Source organism: Sebastes fasciatus, chromosome 2 (assembly GCF_043250625.1).
Source record: "Sebastes fasciatus isolate fSebFas1 chromosome 2, fSebFas1.pri, whole genome shotgun sequence".
NCBI lineage: Eukaryota > Metazoa > Chordata > Actinopteri > Perciformes > Sebastidae > Sebastes > Sebastes fasciatus.
Genome location: NC_133796.1, coordinates 39491562 through 39514389, shown reverse-complemented (window position 1 = coordinate 39514389; position 22828 = coordinate 39491562). Strand labels below are relative to the sequence as shown.

General features: G+C 41.7%; 1 protein-coding gene and 2 long non-coding RNA genes across 17 annotated transcripts in view; all 3 read right to left on the bottom strand.

Annotated features, from left to right (window-relative positions):
- The window catches only part of LOC141760621 (uncharacterized), a 56921-nt gene extending 35158 nt beyond the window's left edge, over nt 1-21763 (bottom strand). The window contains exon 1 of the long non-coding RNA XR_012592408.1: nt 19991-21763. This is a non-coding gene — a long non-coding RNA (uncharacterized LOC141760621). The remainder of the gene's footprint in view (nt 1-19990) is intronic.
- LOC141760353 (CUGBP Elav-like family member 1) overlaps nt 1-21987 on the bottom strand; it is a 60763-nt gene extending 38776 nt beyond the window's left edge. For 3 of the 15 annotated variants that reach the window (XM_074623161.1, XM_074623091.1, XM_074623183.1), the window contains exons 1-3: nt 21771-21987; nt 13501-13620; nt 1010-1197 (exon numbers count right to left, since the gene is read on the bottom strand). In XM_074623161.1, coding sequence (XP_074479262.1) covers nt 1010-1197; nt 13501-13604 — 292 coding nt within the window. In that variant the 5' untranslated portion in view covers nt 13605-13620; nt 21771-21987. Of the gene's footprint in view, nt 1-1009; nt 1198-9217; nt 10028-13500; nt 13621-21770 lie in introns of those variants that run through there. The other 12 variants (XM_074623082.1, XM_074623066.1, XM_074623073.1 and 9 more) reach the window with 8 other exon arrangements.
- Nucleotides 1-22828, bottom strand: part of LOC141760622 (uncharacterized) — a 210709-nt gene that overhangs the window by 51302 nt on the left and 136579 nt on the right. The window lies entirely within an intron of this gene.

Here is a 22828-nt window from a genome sequence, read left to right as displayed (position 1 = left end):
TCATCAAGAGACAAATAATCAGTTTTCTGAACATTTTTGGAATATTTAGCTCGCATTGCTTTTCTTGTTACATACACCTACCAAATTTCATACATCTAGGAGAAATGCCGTGCCAGGGCTACTCAATAGGGGGGCGCTATCGAGCCAATTCGCCACACCCGAGCATGAGACCCATATCAGATATCAATTTCACGCACACCTTATGCGTGTGCCAAATTTCAAGAGATTTTGAGTCGCTCAAGGAACTTGTTGTTGCTCAATAACAGTAATAACCATTTGAATTCCAATGGGTTCTCAAATAATCAAATCTTTGGGTCCAGCTCTTTTAGTTTCTTTGTAGCTAGAATTTTTTTTTTTTTTTTTTTTAAATAAAAAATAAACTAGAAATGTGTCCAAGTGGACTTTTTTGCCAAATTTGAAGAAATTCCCATAAGGCGTTCAGACGTGAGGTCACAGTGACCTTGATCTTTGACCACCAAAATCTAATCAGTTCCTCCATGACTTCTAGGTGAAGGTTGTCCACGGCCACGGCTGTCACCGGCGCGGAGGCATAAAATAACTAGGGCTGTCCCGAATACCATTTTTTGGGCTTCAAAGCTTCGGTGAGAAATATTTGAATGTATTTGGAAGCTTGGTGGAGCAACAGGTTGTTTCAGTGCCGCTGCCGCACTACTGTACACTCACACACCTCTACACACAGCAAACAGCGATATCCGTCTGAGAATAACTCATAATAATTAATGTTGAATATGAATAATAAATAATGTTGTGGAATTATTCCTCATCTCATGAGCATTTTTGGGATTTATACATTATTATTACATATTTATATATGAAAATAATAATAATAATAATAATAACCACAGCTTCGAAGCATTCAGGTCAACCCTAAAAAAAATCTGCATTGTATACGACACTACTAAATTTACAGGTGACATATTAGACGACTAAGAAGTCAAATGAAACACTTTGGTATGTGCGGCGTGTTATTATGTTACTACAGGCTGACCTTTGCTCTGTGGTGGATTCTGGCTGCGGTCTCGGAGAACATTTATCTCATAGACTGCTCCGTAAGGCTCGAACAGCTCTCGAAGCTGCTCCTCAGACCAGGACCGCGGAATCTGTCCCACGAACATCTTAATGGCATCGACGTCTGGTTGGTCGGGGTGGTCCAGAGACCCATTCATCTTCTTCCCACTACAAAGACAAATACAACTGCATTAGACGGACGGAAACTAGAAACAAACATGGTTATCTCCAATATCTACAACATACATGTACAGTATATACATATATATAGTAGTAGGGATGCTCTGATAGTGTTTTATCTTCTATATTTATAATGCTGATTATCAGTGTCTTATAATAACTAGTATTGCACTCAGAGATCGCAGACCTCCGCCAAGGTGTCCGACTTTAAAAACAGATCACAGCTCCCAGCTGGCGGTACTGTGAGGTGGTGGGCTTATTATTAACATGGTGTGTTTCCGTGTAACGTATCGGCGGATGCCTCTCATTCAGCAGCCTTGTTATGTCTGTATAACGTTACACTACGTTGTCTCTCATCCCGTCATCTACCGTTTTTTTCTTTCTCACCGCGGACGGCCAGCAGATACCGGCACGCACATCCACACATGTATCTCTCTGCTTTCAGAAGAAGGCGTGGTCATGCGTCATCAACGCGTCATCAGTTACACTGCGCATGTGTTATACCCAGAGGTCTTAATACTCAGGCTGATCGGAATCAGATCCGGATCGCCACCAAAATCTAATGGATTGTTCATTGTGCCACACCCCACCCCTCCAAAAAACTTCATTAAAATCCATCATGAACTTTTGGAGCAATCCTGCTGACAGAAGAACGGACGGACAGACGGACGGACGGACGGACGGACGGACGGACGGAGAGACAGACAAACAAACCAACACCGGTGAAAACATAACCTCCTTCAAGGCCCTTGGAGGTTATAAGAGAAATTGAGGTCTACATCTCTTAGTTCTTAATTTCTCTGTGCTAACACTATACATGATATTTATTATACATAAAAACTGTAATATATTGTGTAGAAAAGACATAAAATGCCATCATAAAAAAAAGAAGCTAAAACTATGTTGTAGATTTTGAAGCATATGCCGGTAAGTACTGCCTTATATTAGGGGTGTCACAATTCTCCAAATCCACGATTCCATTTGACTTTTGATTTTAAGGTCACGATTTGAATCGATTTTCGACTTAAACATGCCACTGTTAGACTATGTCTAAGTCTTTATTGATAAAGATGGACAGATCATTGGTTTTATGCCCTGACAACTGTCATTTACTTTCAGATTCTTCTTTAAAAAGAGAACTCAACTACCTTTTTAATTAGAAAGTGTTCTAAATTGACATAATCATACAAAAAACACAACAGAAATCCTTCTGCAGAGCATTACAAGTGCGTTGTAATCTACAAAAATAGACGGAAGTCAAGCGATTTAGGCTTCATAAGCCACTGAGCCAATTTCATAGGAATGAACGTGGCCCCGCCTCCAACGCTGTATCCAGTTCTCTTTATACATCCATGTGAGAGACGGCACTCACTAGCTTAATGCTCTCGCTACCAATATCAGCTGTCCTGATTCAACAACGTTGAGCTGAAAAACGTGCCTGTAGGCTGAAATTCAACCGTGGTGTTGATCTGTTGGGAGATGCAGTGAATTAAAGTCAAACCAAGTAAGAATAGAAGAGCTATGAGGATGGAAAACCTACTAAGTAAAAGTCTGCTAGCGGCTAGGCTAATTCTTGCAGTGTAAAATGCCACAGGCATGCAGGAAGTGCCCTGAGTATCATACAGACAGGGACAGCCTTTATTTCCCATCATGCCTGCAGAGTCCCGAGTGCTGGACTGAGTAGTTTCAGTTTGCTGTTTTATGTTCCAAAATGCAAATGTTCCTTTTGTTAGTGTTTGTAATGTGATGTGTCTGTTCAGAACATGGTGGCTGATGGTGGTAATAGGGATTTTTATGCAGGGCTGTGTTCAAAAAGTCAAAATATGACGTCCTAACGTCTTTTCCTAACCACTTCTCCTTGACCTCGATGGAAAACGTCGTGAGGTAAAGGAAAGATGAGAAGGAGGATTCAGAAGGACTTAGGAAAAGACAACCGCGGTGTTCAGACAATCCGACTGTTTTTTCACTATAAGCTCCGTAATTATGATGACGACGGCGGCGGATGTTAGTGACGCAGGTCTGCTGTGGTGAAACTACAATGTTCTGAAGATGGACTACAAAAGGCGCTGCTCCCTCCAAACGTTATTAAATAGGTCTTTCAATGACAGACTGCTTCACCCGCAGTGTGTGAAAGAGAGATAACACAGGTCCTCCTGCTGCTGGAACACTCTATCAACATATAAAAAAGATCATCTGACCTTCATCAGTGTTAATCAGTGTTAATCAGTGGGAAAGTTGCTTAATGCTGGTATGACAAAGGAAACTTTGAAAGGCTATCAAAACTTTGGTAGTTTCTGGGATTTTTACTGTCTTTCACTTCCAACTTGCACAATTAATACACATTGTCCACTCTTGGTGCAAATTAGGGGTGGAGCGGTTCACAAAATTCCCGGTTTGGTTCATATCAGGGTTTTCGGTTCGGTTCTGTACATTTATGTTACAGTGAGGAGGTCATGTTCTGATTTCAACATGCTTTTCATTTATTTGGCAAAAATAAGTTAACAAATGTTTGCCTTAACAAAAGTATGGCTTACATAAGGAACATAAACACTTCTTCATTGTCAAATCTTAATTGAAAGAATAGGTCTTCTACGGTTATTAGTGCAAACAAAAAATGCAGCTTTGTTATTTTCATATAAATATGATGTAATTATAGACTAAGGCCATCAACATAAATCGAAGCATAAGCTCAACCAGAACTATGCTAAATAAAAAAAAGAACAGTATAACATATGTCTCAATTCCCTGATTATCAGCTCTTAATTGAAAGATTAGTTTTTCCACTCAAAACGGTTGGATTTGTGTGCCACTGTTAATCATATGCTGAAATCCAGCGTCCTTCACGACTGCATAAGGCTGCATATCTTTCACTATAAACCTCCCTGATGCTGTAGTTATGTTTTTTGCCCTGTCTGAGTCTGAATGTAGAGGATGTTTAAATGCTGCGGGGAGGAGTTGGTCTTTCCTACCCGACTCTCTTCTCCTTGCGCTAACGACGGACACACCGGAGTGATTGCTTCGTAAATGGTTCATTATATTGGAAGTGTTACCATTAGCATAAACCAAAGTGTTGCACAGTGCTTACACAGTCGCCGTTTTATCCACCACTTTTTTTCCGTCATTTTCATAGAAAACACTAAATCAGTAATGCTTCCATACAGCAGAGCAAAATGATGCTGGTGGATCCTCTGACTGGACTTTATCGTGTCCACTCGCCATTTCCTTAACTGACTGACAGCCACACTCTGCACTTCATCCTGAGAAGGGGGCTGGGTCACGCTTCATCAACACATGCAAAGTAAAATCTGGTCTGCATTCACCGAAATTGAGCCAATAGCAACGCACGACCACAGCTTCAGTTACACTGCGCATGTGTTATACCCCGTACCTCAAGACCGATGTCCGCCCGTGTCCCAGCCTCCTTCAATAGGCCTTGATTTCTAGTGTGACAATAACAGGGAGCCTCACTCTACATGAAAAAACACACAATCGGCCTCATAACTTATTTCAAATGAACCGAACAATTCATTCACGACCCAAACCGTGACTAGTGAACCGAACGGTTCAGATTTTTTTACCTGAACCATTGCATCCCTAGAGTAAATGTATTCGCGCCATCAGTCGTTTTGAAAGAGTTACTGCAGCTTGTCAGCCCTACGCCATAACCGGAAGTCCATATTTTCCATGGTTAGCATAAAATATTGGTGAGTGCAACTTTCAAGACTGACATGAAGCAGATTTACACTGACAAAATAAATAAATAAAATGCACAAAATGAATCTATCACATACAGAACTTCCATCCAACAAAGCATACAGAGTTCTAGCCCTTACACTGTCAAACACGTCCCCTGAAATGCAAAATGAAATTGCAGCAACACCCGAAAAATAACAAGTAATGTTATTTTCTGACATTGTTTATTCGCGTGCACACAAGCGTCTGTTTTAGAGACAACGACTAAGCAAATTAAGTTGATGAATTAACTGACACAGAACCACATGAACCTGAACGGGAAATCAAAACGGAAATTTGTGAAGTCTTGGGAGGTGAAGTATCACGGCATCTTTGTGCTGGACAGAAAATTATACTGCAAAAAGCATGTACAACACCCAGATAAGTGACATCAAGTTCACCAGTTCAAGGTAACACATCCTACAGAACCACGGGGATCCACGGGGAACAAGAACTGGAGCTCGAAGCAACACGAGCGGGTAACGTTAACTTTAATCATCTTACCATTAAACGTTTGATAAATGCGATTTTGCTTGTGGAGCAAACACACGTTTACAGTTTCGTTTGTCGTTATTTGACGCTACTTTCAAACACGTTAGTTAATTGCTAATTTGTTAGCCCATACTTGTTCCTCTCGTGTAGGCCTAAATTTAGGTCTATTACAATTAAAGTTACTGTGACGTTATATCAAATGTGATACATGTGAGGCATGAACAGCTACGGTCAACGTTTGTTGTTGTTGCTTGAATGACAAACTAGCCGATTGATAAACGTTTTCATCCGCGCAATATTTCGTTAAAGGCTGTAGTCTTTGGCATGACTTCAAAGAAGTCTGATCTGCAGTGCACAGATATTTAGTTTGTCTGTCTGTCTGTCTGTCTCGCTCCCTCAGGCCAGGGAATCTGAGATTTCAAAGAGCTCAGCTGCAGCTAATCTGATTTGAAATGTCTGGAGAGTAATGCTGTGTTGTCCAAAGTACTGAAACGGAGTGACAGATATGGTTTCCTGGTTTGCTTGCTTTTCGTGGCTGTAAATAGAACTTTCGGCCCTAATTCCCTAATTGTCAGTCGAATCAGTTTCCTGAGATCGAATAGTCAATTATTCGGTTTCACCATTAATTAACTAACTAACGTCTAAGACCCATTTTCCACCAAAATACCAACAACTGACTTTGTGGCCGATACCAATACGATAACCAGTATGACAGACCATCCTATAATTGACTTAAAATACAGCCAACAGCAGGTAGGAGACTTCCAGGTGATCTCCCACCAGCCAGCTGCCACCTTATTTAGGATTCATATTTAGGATCATTTCAACTTCATCAATCATCCATTCCTCGTCTGTTGCGGCACTTTCAAAGTAAGCGAAATAGAAACAGAAACAGGGCGTCTATCAAAAGTTCAGCTGAAAACTATTTACTATTTAATTCACTCTTTTGGGTGGGCGGCAGTAGCTCAGTCCATATAGGGACTTGTCTTGGGAACCGGAGGATCGCCGGTTCTAGACCCCACATGGACCAAGTCCTGAGTGTGAACTGGTCGCTGGAGAGATGCCAGTTTGCCTCTTGGGCACTGCCGAAGTGCCCTTGAGCAAGGCACCAAACCCTCAACTGCTCTGGGCGCCTGTCAGGGACAGCCCCCTCGCTCTGACATCTCTCCATTAATGCATGTATATAGGTCCTGTTTGTGAATGTGTGTGTATTTCAAATATTACTGGGACCACTACGGGAAAATGCAGATGAACATTCAGGGATTCTAATTATAGCCACAATTTAGCACAATGAGCATACAGGGACATGCACATGTGTGCACATGATCAGGAAGGTACCACCTCCGCCTCATTTCGAGCCAAGATAAACCCTGACCGAGCTCCGTATGTCTGAGTAAAACACACCGGCTGGGACGAAAAGGGGTCCGAGAGCTGACATCTCATTACTACAGGTTAGCTCAGGTTTTTCTTCTGCTTGTTCAACAGTTTGATTCAACTATTGACTCCCTTGCTGGAAGATTTTGTTGCACTTGTGGATGACGATCATTGTCTTCACCAACACAAGTAAACATTACCTAAAGTCCACTGAGGTGCTCTGATTTGCTTGCTGCCCACACGAACAGGCACTGACACAGAGAGCAGAGCATAGAGGGGAAAGGCAGAGAGGCAGAAATCCTTGTTATGATGCAGGTTTTCAAGCGGTGTCCCTAGTCTGCAGCCAAGGCTCTGCATTATCAGATGTACAATGAAAATAACTGAATTCACTTACTGTGTGTACCGGCCACAGATTCAGTATATCCTGCATCCCTAGGTTCAATAATAGCTTTTGTTTTGAGGTCTACTTTGTCTTGTTTTTGTGCATCCTTAAGTCCTCAAACATGTGTTCGTAATTTTAAAAATAGCGCACGAAATCCAAGATGGCTGACTTCCTGTTGGCCAAAAAAATCTAAAAAGTATTTAGTACGTTCTTGCAGATGTGAGCAATAACCTACTTGAATTTCGTGAAGATCGAAGTAACTTTTTCTGAAAACCTGCCTGCATCAGGGGGGCGCTACCGAGCCCACTGGCGACACCCGAGCCCAGGGCCCGAGGCTGATATGTATTCCAATTTCCGTGAGTTTTCATGCATCCTAAGCACCTCAAAAATGCGATATTCCAGCAGAAAAATAATAATCCTTACAAAAACAATAGTTTTCCTTGCACTTCATGCCAGGGACACCGTTGGGTCCCTGGCGCTGTCGTGCTCGGGCCCTGATGACCAGGGTGGATACACTCCTGGTGCCTGTTTTATTTTGGCTTCACTTCTGTATAGTGGGGGAAGTGGAGACGCGTCGTCCATCTATATATTAGGGGTGGGAAAAAAAATCGATTCACTATGTATTGCGATATATTTTTTTACGATTTTTTAAATGCCAGAATCGAAATAATTGCTTCATTTGAGTCTATGCTGAGGTAGAAGAAAGTTACCGCTTTTGTTGTTGTAGTCTGAGTAACGTGACGTTATATCCGTTTCAAAAACCTAAACAAAACCGCAGCCATCCGAAACCACTCGCAGAAAACGCCAGAGGGTAGGTGTGGATATGACCGGCACCCTCACATTTTAAATCCAGCGTGGTAAACACTACACGTCCAGTAAAGTATGGAAACACTTTGGGTTTCACACATTGCAGGAAAAGCAGAGCTAGACATCACGGCTAAAGCTGCATGCTAACTCTGTCACGGACAGGAAACGTTATCGTATCGCGGTAACGTGCGGTCAAGCTGGCCGTCACTTCCATCTCTGTGGTCAAATGGTCCGACGCTACAACTGTAGAGCACCCATATACTGACATTTATTACCTCCGCCAAGGCCTAAGGCCTTGGGCCAACGAAGTTATGTTTTCACCGGCGTTGGTTTGTTTGTCTGTTAGCAGGATTACTCCAAAAGTCTGCGATGGATTTGAATGAAATATTTTGGACTGGTGACATATTGCTATCAACCTTTTTTAAACCCTCAAATATCAATATCAGTATCTGCCTTAAAAATTCATTATCGCTTAATAGGCTCTTAATGTGATGAAATATCAGAGATTTCATGCATTTAAGATTGAATTCTTCTTTCAAAATGTACTGATGATATACCAGTATAAACTTATGCACGCACACACACACACACACGGACACGCACACACACACAGGCCTAAAAGTGAGCTGTACCAAGGGCCAAGTCAGTATGGGGATGCACAACACTGACAAAATCAAATATCACAACACTTGTCGTGACCGAAGACCTTGAACGCACCGTGACATGACTTCAGGGATGTCAATTTCAGAGAAAATTTGTTCAAAAGACTATTTTGGGTAAGAAAAATATTGATAATGTGGTTATTATGACTAAAAGGGGGAAAGGCATTCATTGTTAATTTTAGTTTGTTAGAGAAGCCTATTAAGAACAGAACTCTGTGTCACTTTGTTGTTTCTTACACAGATAACGTGCCGAGAATCAGAACTGATTAACATCTGAACTGGAATCAGAATCAGTCAAAAACAATAACCAAAACCTTAAAGAAAGGTACCACAACTGCTCTTAGTACACTTGAGTGCTATGTGGATAAAAATTGCAACTATGGGTGGCCTGTCACCTGACACGCTAAAACACAGCCGCTCACGATTAGTACTAATTATATACTAAATCACAATAAAGAGCTTAAAACAGACCAATGCATTCAAGCTGATTTCCAGAAACACAGGACAACCTCGGGAAACATATAATACTTACGAAGCTGTCCCAGAGTGAGTTACTTACACAGGACTAGAATTCAAAGAGCAATGGTCCACCATCATCTCGGGGAGAAAATCCAACTTAAAAGAAGCCATGATGGAAAAAAATCTCTTTTTCTTTCTTCTTCTTTGAACACAACACGACAATGAAGCTAAATTGACAGTGATCACGGGGCGGTGGTAAACTCCAGATTGTACACTCGTTGGTAAATCCCTGGCGAAGGGGTATAATAAGGCAGCAGACAGTGCACGAAAGGAAGAGGAAAAACAGTGTGCCGCGACAAACCAATGCACATGGAGAGAACCTGTCCACTGGAACACAAATACAACAAAACAAAATGTGGCTGAGGAGCCGCCTTCGTTTGAGATAGAAGAAGAGCACAAATGACAGACACAAAGTGACAGGCCTTCAGGTTCCAGGTTCTGGGGCTTGGAATAACCGCTGCATGGAGATCATGGAGGGCTGCCGGGATCACTGGGGCCAGAGAAAGTAATGACCATTTGGGGTCCCACAATCAAAGTGCTGATGATCCACGGCCTTTGTGAGCATTTCTCCTAGGCCAGCAGATCTGGCTGCAGCGTCAGATAAACATGGTGTCAGATTGATGGTGATAAGGCCCAGTGGGCAGAGGGAATGAAAGAGGGAGTGAATAGTACTCCCCAGTCAGTAGCTAATCCCTGGACTAGCCACACCAGCGGCTAACAATTAGGTTCCGGCCTGAGGGGGGGGCTGTGTTTACCCTGTTGTCCTAAAAGGCTGTACTGGTTTGTGTGTGATTTATGTGTGCAAAAGAAGAAGGCAGCCAATGTCAAATGACACTGGCTTTGGTCTTTGTGCACCCCACAGTGCACACACAAACACCCATACAAACACACCCAACACCTATGAAATGAGATAACCTACAGAGATATATGGAATGTAACACTGGACTATCTGCCAGCCTGCCTCCAGGTACTGTAGTTGTTGGCTGGACCCAACGTAACCCCTTACTGCTGCACATTGTTTCTGATTACAATATCTTTTTTTAAGGTCTGAGCACAAATGTGCCAGGGGACCAACGGTCCCTCCCTGATGAATGATCGGGAATGGTGTGCTATGACTTTTCTAAGAGATTTTGTTTTTAATCGATTTTTCCACCCCCCATAGAAAACAATGGGAAATCGACGTGAAGAGAGCTCAAAAACACTCCTCTTTGGGCCTATACCGATTTGGGCGGGCGGGCGGACTGTTTGAGCATTGTGTGATGGCTGCCGCGCTGAACTGCTGCGTATCCCTTGCTTGTGTCGTCCACAAAGGCAGCGTTTCTGCTGCTGCTGTCAGCCCTTTCTTTACTTTCATAATGGCCACTTCATTTCAATATAAATGTAATTTATATTTATTTCAGACAGAAAAAGGTTAAGAAACGTCTGGTAATTTGTAAATAATAGTAATAATCCACCATTAAAACCCCAGCTGCGTTTCTGCTGCTGCAGCTGCTGCTGTCAGCCCTTTCTTTCTACATAGAGTTTGCCTTTTAATGGCCATTTCATTTCATTATAAATATCTTTTATATTTATTTTAGACAGAGAAAGGTTAAGAAACGTGTGGTAATTTGTAAATAATAGTAATAATCCACCATTAAAACCCTGTACTTTATTCATTCATGGAGCCCTACAAGTCACTGCATGTTCTACAACATTGTCCTGTAAATATATCAGAATAAAAGCCTTGTGTTAACAAATGACCACAGAAAAAAGGCTTGAGGGTTTTTATTTTGAAATGAAAGCAGGACGTGTTGATTTTAAAATTAATCTTTTTTTTAATGTCCGTGACATATTCTACAGCTATAGACATGAAAACTGTAGTATTGTTACTGATATGATGTCAATTGTTACTGATATGATGTCAATATACAGTCAAACGATCACTTTCACTGACTGTTGTTGATGTGAACCGCGCGACTCGTGTTAAAAATAGGCGAGACCTCAAATCTCTAGATGAGACGCAGCGGACACACAGCCGAACCGGGCTGTGTGGCTGCTTTAACCTGTTAACATGGACGCCGAAATAAAAAAAAACAAGTTCCGCAGCCACCACGCGCTGCTGACGCGGGCGGTCTGGACAGGCCGTTTGTCATCACTCTCAACATGCAGCCGATTTCTTACAATACTTCTAATTAGGCTTGTCGCGGTAGTCGCTGTTACCGGTGTTACGCGGTGGTCGGACACACACCGATTACATTACGTACCCACCGCCCCACCGTCGTTTTGCTTTTTTTGCAGAAATAAAAACAATTTAGTTCCTTTTGGCTTATTAGCGCCGTGTTATCAATACATTAAGTAAGCGCGCTACACATGTTGACACATCTTTTCTAGTAAAATGTCCGGTGTAATCGGTAACACCGGCGTTGTCACAAGTTTATTAACCGGTGGGAAAATTTCCTCACCGTCACATCCCTACTTCTAAAAATGATTCTGGTCATTTATTTCTTCTACAGCTCTTTGTGACAGCAGAGTGAATAAATTTACACATCAAAAGCATGAAAAGTGCTGCACAACAGTGCAGCTGTGGCGGGTCGTGACGTCCACCCATCAGCTGATCCCCGTCTCCTCCAGTCACATGTCTGTGTGTCCTTGAACAAGATACTGAACCCCAAACTGCTCCTGAAGGCTGAGCCATCGGTGTTTGAATGAGTATTTAGATCAGATCCTGATGGGCATGTTAGCACCTTGCATGGCAGCCTCTGCCATCAGTGTATGAATGTGTGTGTGAACGGGTGAATGCTGACATGTAGTGTGAAGAGCTTTGAGTGGTTAGAAGACTAAAAAGGAGGTAGTCCATAACCTGCTGTCAGTAACTGGAATTTGACTTCCCCGTGTGGGTTCTGATGATGCAGGATGACAGTCCAATTAAAATAATAAAATATATAGGTAAAAACATAAGAAAAAATGGTGAGCATGCCGCATCATTTTAAAAACGATAATAGCAAAAATTGAAGGTTGTGCATGCAATGGGAGGAGGTTTAGAACAAAGTTTCTATTGTGAAAAAATGACAAAGCAATTGACATAAATCTGAAAAGCTTATTTGGACATGCACTTTAAAGGAGATCCCTTACTTCAAGTGGCCATTTCTCGTCTACTTTCGAGTCAAGCAAGATTTTCAAAGCATCATACTTCAATATTGGATCATGCGGTTCAAAAAGAAAAAAGAAAAACACCTTTGCATTACCAGTCAAGCTACATCTTGCACTGCCAATCAAATTTGGTGAAAACTGATGAGAAGGTATTTAGGGTCAACCATGCAGAATCATGTCTAAAAATCAAACACATCCACATTTAATGGGCTGTTTGTTTTCCTTTTCGGCCAGCATGGAGAGATCACTGGTAGAACTGGGTGCTGCTGATCTGACTGAGCTATGACTGACGAAGCGGTGTAACACTGTGTTAAACAGGTAACAAGTCAGTACTATATGGTTTTAATCTGAAGGCAAAAAATGTATGGGACAAAACTAGAATTGCACTCGGAGAGCGCAGACCTCCGCCAAGGTTCGTAACTTTAAAAACAGATCACAGCTCCCAGCTGGCGGTACCGTGAGGTGGTCGGCTTATTATTAACGCGGTGTGTTTCCGTGTATTGTATCAGCGGATGCCTCTCTCATTCAGCAGCCTTGTTGTGTCTGTATAACGCTACACTACGTTGTCTGTCATCCCGTCATCTACCGCTATTTTCTTTCTCACTGCGGAAGGCCAGCAGCTTCCGCACACACATCCACACACGTATCTCTCTGCTCTCAGAAGGAGGCGGGGTCACGCACTATCAGTTACACTGCACGAGTTATACTGATCAGGATTCTTAAAAAAATTCCTGAATCCGGATCATGATCCGGATCGCCACCAAAATCTAATGGATTGTTCATTGTGCCACACCCCACCCCTCCAAAACATTTCATTCAAATCCATTGCGGACTTTTGGAGTAATCCTGCTAACGGACAAACAAACAAACAAACCAACGCCTGTGAAAACATAACCTCCTTCCTAGGCCTTCGGTCTTGGCAGAGGTAATAATATATAGCGTAATAGAAGTGCTTAATGTGTCCCTGACTAAGAGCCTGTGTACACTATGTGTGAGTCCTGTACTTTGTATCATTATGTATAAATACCGTTAAAGTCACATTTTGATTTACTGTTGTGGTTAAGCCCACTGTACTGCAGGTATGCATTCTTTTGGTTATAGTTTTTTATGTATGGGCTGATTGATTGACTGTGTGAGAGACATGGCTGCATGGTGTGGGCAGTGGGCACCCAACATGCTATCGGAGGTTCTTACCCCCCTAGTGCCAAGTTGGAGACATCCGAGGTAGGGAGGGGGAGCATGGGCTGTCCAGTCTGCTCTGGGGACACATACAGGGTTTCAGGGTCGAGGCTATCCATCCAGGGCCTTGCACTACTACAAGTAACACACAGACACAGACACAGACACACAACACACCAGACACAGACACACAAAAAACAATTACATTACATACACAATAAACATTTACATATGTAACACTCAACACATGAATCAGTAACTAGAGATGCACCGATCCAACTTTTTCAGTCCTGGTACCGATACCTGGGCTTTGGGTATCGGCCAATACCGAGTATCGATCCGATAGCAGTGTTTGATTAATGAACTGTATGCCTCACTGTGTGGATGAGACTGGGATCATTCTGTTGTGTGTAGGTCAACATCAGGCTGGACTTAAACATTTAACAAATAAATACACAGATATACATTTACTGAATTATTTATTATTAAAATAACAAAACCTCACCAAAAAAATCTTTGAAATTAACAGGAATTACAATTTAAGCATAAACCTTTTTAATGCAGCAACACATTGGTCAAGACTTAAAGGCAGGGTTGACGATGTTATCCAGTATACACTATTTGTTATTATTGGTTGAAATGGTTTTACACCCCGACAGCGATCCATTACTGATGAGCTCTGAAAAAGGACCGGAAAAGAGCCGTCATCTGTAGCTGCTGTAATCCTGTAAAAACGTCTACCAATCACTGCCTCGCGGTCCGCTTGGAAAGACCCAATCAGATGCCTCCCCACCTCCCTGCTCGTACTCTACCCTTGGCGTGCACCAGCCTGAACTCAAGCCCTGCAGTAGCACTGCCGCGGTTACTTGTCATGAGGTAGCGTTGTTGAGTTGAGGTCCTCTCTCCGCTCTGTGTCTGTAAAGTAGTTACGATGCGGCGGTGCTCGTACATGTATGTGTTGGGGGGGCGCTGCCTTGGAAGGATCCCCGAGGGGAGGGGGTGGGTTTAGACCAGGGGTTAGCAACCTGCAGCTACGGAGCCACATGTGGCTCTTTAGCTCCTCTCCAATGGCTCCCTGTGGATTTTTAAAAATGGAAATGAATAACTGTTCTTTGTTTACATTTTCATTTTTATTTGTCATTGTTGTAGGTCGACGGTACGACGGAGTATTAGGGCCACATCGAGGGAAAAAAAAGAAATCTGAGATTTCGAGAATAAAGTCATAATGTTATGAGAATAAAGTCATAAATTTAAGAGAAATAAGTCGTATTATGACAATAAAGTCATAATATTATAAAGTAGTACTTTTACTAGTTATTTTCTTTCTTTCTCGTCTCTAGTCAATATTATGACTTTATTCTTGTAATATTACGCCTTTCTTCTCGTAAAGTTATGATTTGTTCTCGTAATACTATGATTTTTTTCTTGTAAAGTTATGACTTTATTCTCGTAATATTATGACTTTATTCTGGAAATCTCAGATTTTGTTTCCCTCAATGTGGCCCTAATACTCCGTAGTACATTTGCACTTGGGCCCTCACTGCATTAGACTTATATACTATATACTTAGGCTGCATTCCAAAGCTCTTAATTTTCATTTCCTTGCTCCTCGATCCTCGCTTGAACCGGAAGTTGTTCTGGTGCGCCATCTTGAAGACCGTCCAAAAGCTCTTATTTCTGCACCGAGGAGCGAGGATCGAGGATCAAGGATCAAGGATCGAGGAGGGATCTCTGAGGAGCGATGAGTGAGGATACACGAGAGCATCCTTCACGGAAGTCTTTTACCGACCGACACGCCCCCTTACTGGATATCAGTTACTGATTGGACGCTGCTGCCGACCGGACTGATCTGATAACTTTACCTCTCAACATCACTGGAGTTTTATATCGGAGTGAAGACAGATCACAGATTAAACGTTTTATAGTTTAGTTGTCTTCTGATTCACCATCTAGTTAAAATCTGTGTTAACTGTAGGTGTGAACAGCAGCAGAAGGACCTGCAGTATCTCTCCTTCACACACCACCAGTGAAGCAGCCTGACACTGAGAGGGGTTTATAGCACCTGACAAACTGACTTAAAATAACTTTCTGCATTTATTAGAAAGATTTTTCTTTTCATGATCTGTTATTTCCCCTGTTAACTTTTATTAATGATACTATTAAAGTCAGAGAGAGAAGGAGAGTGTGTCTGTCAGCAACAATCACCTTTTACATAATTTATCCTCATTTCCATTCAGTCATGAGGCTGATAATTCCTGAACGTCGGGTTTGATATGAGTTACATCATTTACATTTTCCCTGAAACATTCAGCCTAATAAATAATGTCAGCTGTTCAAAAGACACCAGAGTCATATTCTGGGTTATTAAATAATGAATTCACAATCAGAATATCAATAACTACAGACGCTTATAATGAATAAATAATATAAAGATATTGTTCCAGTAGGGATGGTTCCTGGTCCTCTAAGCAGTCCACAGTAGAAATACAGACTGCAGTTGTTATTCATATGCTGTTTGTTAAACAGGTAACAGGCTACAGAGAGGAACCACTGCTGCTCTACCACTGAGAATAACTGTGTCTTTATTAGTACTAGTACAGTTCAGACATAAACAGCTGTTAAAGCCGACTGACAGCTGATCCAGCTGTGATCAGCTGCTGCCGTCATCAGAAACGGACGTGGCTTCACGTGACGCTTCAGAGGAAACGACCGTCTCATGTCTCTTAAAACATATTTCCTCATTTCCTCTCTCCTCGCATGGTTTCCTTGCGTCTCTCCATGCTTCCCTGGTGGGAGGGACTAAGACGCAAGGATGAGACGCAAGTGAGGGAAACGGGGATGCAATTAAGAGCTTTGGGATGCAGCCTTAGACTATAAACTGGGTTACCTTCATCACAATGCTCAAATGTTTTGCGGCTCCAGAGAGATTTATTTTTTATTATTTGGCCTAAAATGGCTCTCTTGATAGTAAAGGTTGCCGACCTCTGGTTTAGACGGAGCTCCTGAGGCGATGCTTCTTTCAAATTATGCTTGCTTTCCAACATCGTCGACCCTATCTTTAAACAGGAATACAATTCCAGTATATAATAGTATATGAACATAGAACTGAATTTAATAGATTGGCCCCATTGTCACCGACACCTGATCCAGCTATTTGAGTCAGAATCGACCCGATATCCGATCCGGAAGCCACTCGCGAGGCTCTCAATAAAGATTCATCCAGAACGCTCAACTAGTGTGTGTCTGTGTGTGTGTCTGTCTGTGTGTGTGTGTCTGTGTGTGTGTCTGTCTGTGTGTGTGTGTGTGTGTGTGTGTGTGTGTGTGTGTGTGTGTGTGTGTGTGTGTGTGTGCGTGCGTGCGTGCGTGTGTGTATACATGACACGGCCTGCCGTTTGTTTTGTCACAGTCAGTGACGTCTTTCAGCTCTTTAAACAGATGGTGAGAGTCACTCTCCGTGCTGCTTCTAGCAGGTATTAATCATCTAGTTTGTCCTATATGTACCGCTATTCCAGTGTGCTGTGGTGCTCGAGGTGACATTTTACAAGCGCACCCTAACTCTGTATGGTAACCGTAGCAACCTCTCACCACTTCCTCTATTCAAAGTCCCGACACAAACAGAGCTCTGGCCTCGCCTTTTATTACTTGATCAAAATTAATTTATGTATATAAAAACATCTGGTCACAACGCACACTATTCAGTAACAAAGCAGATTTAAGAAGCAGTCACGCACATTGTTGTTTTTAACTTATTTGATAGTGTAGAGATATTTAATATTCGACACAGTTTGTGCAATTTCATTTCAAATATTGAATCTGAAAACCTCATGGAAGAGTTGTCAATTTGCTATTGCACTCCTCTTTGAAATTCTCTTATTACTGTTGAACTCATGTATAGTTTTGCTGTGCACTTGATTTGTACAAGTTTTTCCAAAACATTAAAGGGGTTGCCATAGAAATTTGCACTCCTACATGTGAAGCCTACTTAATCTACAGTTCAAATTAATTGCTTTAGAATATACAGTATTCAAATTTCAAGCAAAATTGCTTGATACATTTTATGCAAAAAGAGCTCTGATATCGGAACTATATCTGTATCGTCAGGTATCCAAATTCAGGTATCGGATCGGAACTGAAATAGCCCAGTAAATGTTATATACTCTCTGTGTAAGCGTATAGTAGGCCTCCAGTTTGCTAACTGCAAACTGACAAACATTGACTCAGTAGAGCATACTTAATCTGTATGACGGCATGCCCCGCCATAACCACATACTATGTTTCAACTGCAGGAGATAACCACACTGATCCACCATATTATCACCCCGGGGCAGCAGGGCCACACCATGATGGTGTCCCTTAACAAAGTCCTGTCAAGTGTGGAGTATAGGGATGTTAATAATTAACCGTTTAACCGTTAACCGACATTAAGCATTTTAACCGATTAACGCTATCAGGGTTTTTTGGGTTTTTTTTCTACCTTTATTTAATCAGGGAGAGGTTCACTGAGAGCAATGCTCCCTTTTTCAGGAACGCCCTGATCACATTCACACAGTTACACATTCACACCTGGAAGCTGCCCAGTACAACCACAGTCTGATCTGCCGGCCACTGAGCAGCTCCACTGGAGCGGTTGGGGTTAAGTGCCTTGCTCAAGGGCACCTCGGTGGTGATGAAGGAGGGGGCTAGCGCTGCTTTTCACTTTCCCCACCCTGATTGATCCTGCTGGTCCAGGGGATTGAACCGGCGACAGCTGCCGTCTATGAGAGCCGGCTGTCAATCACTCTGAACTCCGACCAAACGGTCAAACTAGGCAGCGCTGATCAAATATGAATCAATATTATGTTACGTTAATGCCTATTCCTCTCCTCAAATGTTTTCAGAATCATCTTGTAGTGCACGGTTTAGCTGTAAAATGAGAAAGTTTGTGACGCCGCCGCCATTGTGAAATCTGGTGATGACCGCCAAGTTCCGGTCTTCAAGATGGCGCAGCAGAACAACTTCCGGTTCAAGCGAGGAGCGAGGAGCGAGGAAACAACAAATAAGAGCTTTGGGATGCACTCAAACTCCATCTTAAGTCTCTACAGCTGTTAAAGCCGACTTACAGCTGATCCAGCTGTGATCAGCTGCTGCTGTAATCAGAAACGACAATGACCTGCAATACTGGGACGAAAACAAACTAATCTTTGATTCTGAAAAAGGCGATAAGAAATCGACAATGATCAGGATGACGTAGGTGTTGAAAAGAGGCCAGAAATTGACTTTATCTGGCATATAGGTACACATTGGTCTTGGACGATATGACGGGATTATCATTCAACACAATATTGGTTGGCTACGATAATGGTCCTCACGTGTCCACGATAACAGAAAGATATTCAACTATGCAAAGCCTGTTGTGAATTTTGCGCTATATTCAGTCTCTCTCTTTCTCTTTTCCTCTTGCTTTCACTAGGCTTCACCGCATCGTTGTAGCGTATCATAAAATAAAGTAAGAACATGTAGCATACATCTGACGCTGTAGCCTACGTTAATTACCCACGTAGCCCTACCGCCAGCAGGAAAGATGTCCGCTCTCTTTAGTAAAAAAGAAGGCGAATGCGCCTATTTGGCGATTCTTTGGTTTTAAACCAAACCGATAAAGGAGAGCCAGAGAACGTGAACAAAGGGATTTATAAACTGTGCGATAAACAAGTCGGGATTAAAGATGGAAACATTACAAATCCCCGCTCCCGTCTTAAAACTCACAATCCCATCATGGTGCTTTTATATGAGTTGATCTCTTATCTGGAACATAACGGAGCAGGTCCAATGAACTTTATCAGCCATTTCTAATCATCACCTCAACAACTGCATCAAACCTCTAACAACAATATAACCGTAACAATGACTATCACATACAAATAAAAATGAATGGTTACAATGTTAAAATAACAGGTCTTAACTGAATGGCAATATGTATTCAGTTAAAGTGGCAGTAGGCAGTATATTTTTAGCATCATTGGGCATAAATTCCATAATAACCTTTCAGCATATTGTATTTCAAGTGTTCTGAGAGAAAACTAGACTTCTGCTCCTCCTCATGGCTCTGTTTTCAGGCTTTAGAACATCTAGCCCGTGACGGCAGACTTTGACCAATCACAGGTCATTTCATTGAGAGAGAGAGCGCTCCTATTGGCTGCGCTTCGGTCATGTGACTGGTACTTGGCGGTCCTTCACCAGATTTCACAATGGCGGCGTCATCACCAACTTTCTCATTTTACAGCTAAACAGTACACTACAAGATGATTCTGAAAACATCTGAGGAGAGAAATAGGCATTAACAGTAACATAATATTGATTCATATTTGATCAGCGCTGCCTAGTTTGACCGTTCGGTCGGAGTTCGCGAGTGATTGACAGCCGGCGCTAATAGACAGCAGACGGACAGCAGACCTCAGATCAGCTCTTACTGCTTGTTTTCCTCCGGTCTGTGAAATTATGCAGATGCCATTAGGAGCACCAGAGGAACATGATTTTTTTTCAGGTTACCTGTTTCAAGTACTACTGTCACGATATAGCGACCGTTTTTTAATCATATTTGTTCCAATCTTGCGTACTTCAGCTTTAAATTAATGGCAATATGTATTCAGTTAAGTATTTATTTGTACTAGCATGCATTAAAATATGGTATTTTAATGCAGGCTAATAAAAATAAGGCAAAATACACACATAAGATCATGGACTAACTGTAATAAACACACTGACTTCTGATCGGAGTGACTGCTGACTGAACAGGTAAGGCACCAGGATTCATCAAGCCTGGCTGTTAGCTGGTCTTCAGCAGGCTAGCTGCACACAATACATCTCCATGGTAACTAATATGCCACTGCTTTCATGAAACCAGGCTAAATGAGCCAGGATAACTGGAAAACCCCAGCTCAATCTCCTATCTAGGTTGGCCCCAGGTGTTCACTGTGGACAGATGTCTCTACTAAAACAAACTGGAAACACTAGTGTGGATGCAAAACGTTTTCACACTAAAGCAGTGTTTTAAAATTCAGATTTGACTGTTTACCGGGTGCTATTGGGCAATATGGTCCTATTTAAAGGTCCCACATTGTAAAAAGTGAGATTTTCATGTCTTTTACATTATAAAGCAGGTTTAAATGCTTTATAAATACTGTTAATCTATCAAAACGCTCAATATACGGAAAAATACACACAGCCCGTATACAGAAATTGTGCGTTTGAAACATGCCGTTAGGATTTCTGTCCATTTGTGATGTCACAAATATACAATATTTTAAATGTAAACATTCTAAATGTGTCCTAGTTTATTTCCTGTTGCCGTGTATGTAAATAACATCAGCTGACAGGAAGTAAACATGGACCCAAGCTGTTGCCTAGCAACGCAATTCCGTTGCAATTCTGTTGAAATGCACTAAAATGGAGCGTTTCAGACAGAGGGTAAATACAGGTATATTCAGACAGACAGTATGAGGAAAATAAAGTTGTTTTTTTTAACATTACAGCATGTAAACATGTTATAATAGAAACACAAAATACAAGTATGAACATGAAAATAAGCATAATATGGGACCTTTAAAGTGGCATTTGTCGGCCTCATCAGAATCAAATAGGCTGGACTTCAAGCATTGTGGTTGTCAGATTTGTTGAAATAACGTCACCTCTTTTTTACTTACATGTTTAAATTAGATAACATTAATTGCGTGCTTGGTTAACATTAGCTACACATACTCCTTGCTATACTTCTCTTTAAACTTTGGCAGTAATAACTTTTGCCAGAAGTCTGTTGAATCAGCAGTAGAAGCAGCATTGTTTACCATTTGACCAACATGTGAGTGATGACACATCCGACCTGTGGGAGGAGCGGAAGGGCTGACATATATCTTTATATATAGATATATAGATATATAGATATATATTCATGGCGTTAACAACAAACCCTGTCACAAGCGTAGCAAAGCCCCGTACAGTCGCTGGTTATAACGTCACCAGAGTCATACATCACAGCATGATAGCAGCTCTGTCATGACGTCATCTCATAAACACTCCTGTCAACATGTTACTGTCATAACATCAAACTGCCGTTCAGCCCATAAAAGTACCGTTAGAGTCTCCATCCAGCCTGACAGCCTCTATAATAGTGTTATAGCTACATGATCAAGCAGCAGCACTGTTAGCCTGTACTGACAGCAGCTCCAGCAGCAGCCTGCTACAGTATGTTATGTTATGGTAACGGTAGCTAGCTCCAGCAGCCTCTGATAACTTATAAAGGACTAACTTACCTGCCGTGTGTTTACGCCACTGTTAGTTTGACTTGTGCTTAAAACAAAATGTCGTTTTCGCTAGATGTTTGCTGACGACACAACGTAAACCATGCTGTTCTTTAAGGGAAACAAGCTGACTACATACAGTAGGAGTAACTTGTGGTCTGTCACTTCAGAGCTCCAGCTAGCAGCCACTGTGTAAAATGGCAGTCTGCTCCTGAACCGTTAGCACACCAGGGTTAGCCCAGCAGGGGGGGCGGAGGAGGTGGAGGGGTGCAGAGGGCTGGTAAGAGCCAACATGATATGGGCTATTTGCTTCAAGATATAACTTAATGGCTGTATGTGGACGTTTATTTCTCAATAGGAAAAACTTTTCTTTATGAGTGGTCTTTGGTATTCAGTGTTCTTTGAGTCTGTCGTGAAAGTGCAGGTGTCAGTTACCTGGGTTAAAGTGTAACGTGGTACAGTCCATAGAAAGCAACTCCATCGTGGACCATCATTTCCTAATGTCCAACAAGCTCTTGGTGTGGTTTTAGAAGATAAAATGAGCCCTTATTGATGTCCAGAGGGAGCAGAACAAGGACAGAAATACATGTAGGCTACATACAGAAAGGTTCAAATGAAATAAATACAGTATATAGAATAAGAGTAGAAACTATATCAAGTTCAAAATGACACTGTAAGCAATACACAACCAGTACCCACGACCAGAGTTGTACTTGAACTATTAGTGCAATTCGTTACTTTATGAACACATTTTTACAGGGGAAAAAAAAGATACACCAGCTCAATAAATACAATATAAAATCGAATAGACCTACCTTCAGAGCAACAAGATGACTTAATTCTAGCGTTTTGACTAAAACATAAAATACATTTGAAAACAATAACTTAAAGGTTCCATTTCGTTCTTATTTTCAGGTTCATAATTGTATTTTGTGTTTCTACTAGAACAAGCTTACGGGCTGTAATGTTAAAAAAAACTAAAAAAGTTATTAATGCCAAAGTTTAAAGAGAAGTATAGCAAGGAGTATGTGTAGCTAATGTTAGACAAGCACGCAATTAATGTTATCTAA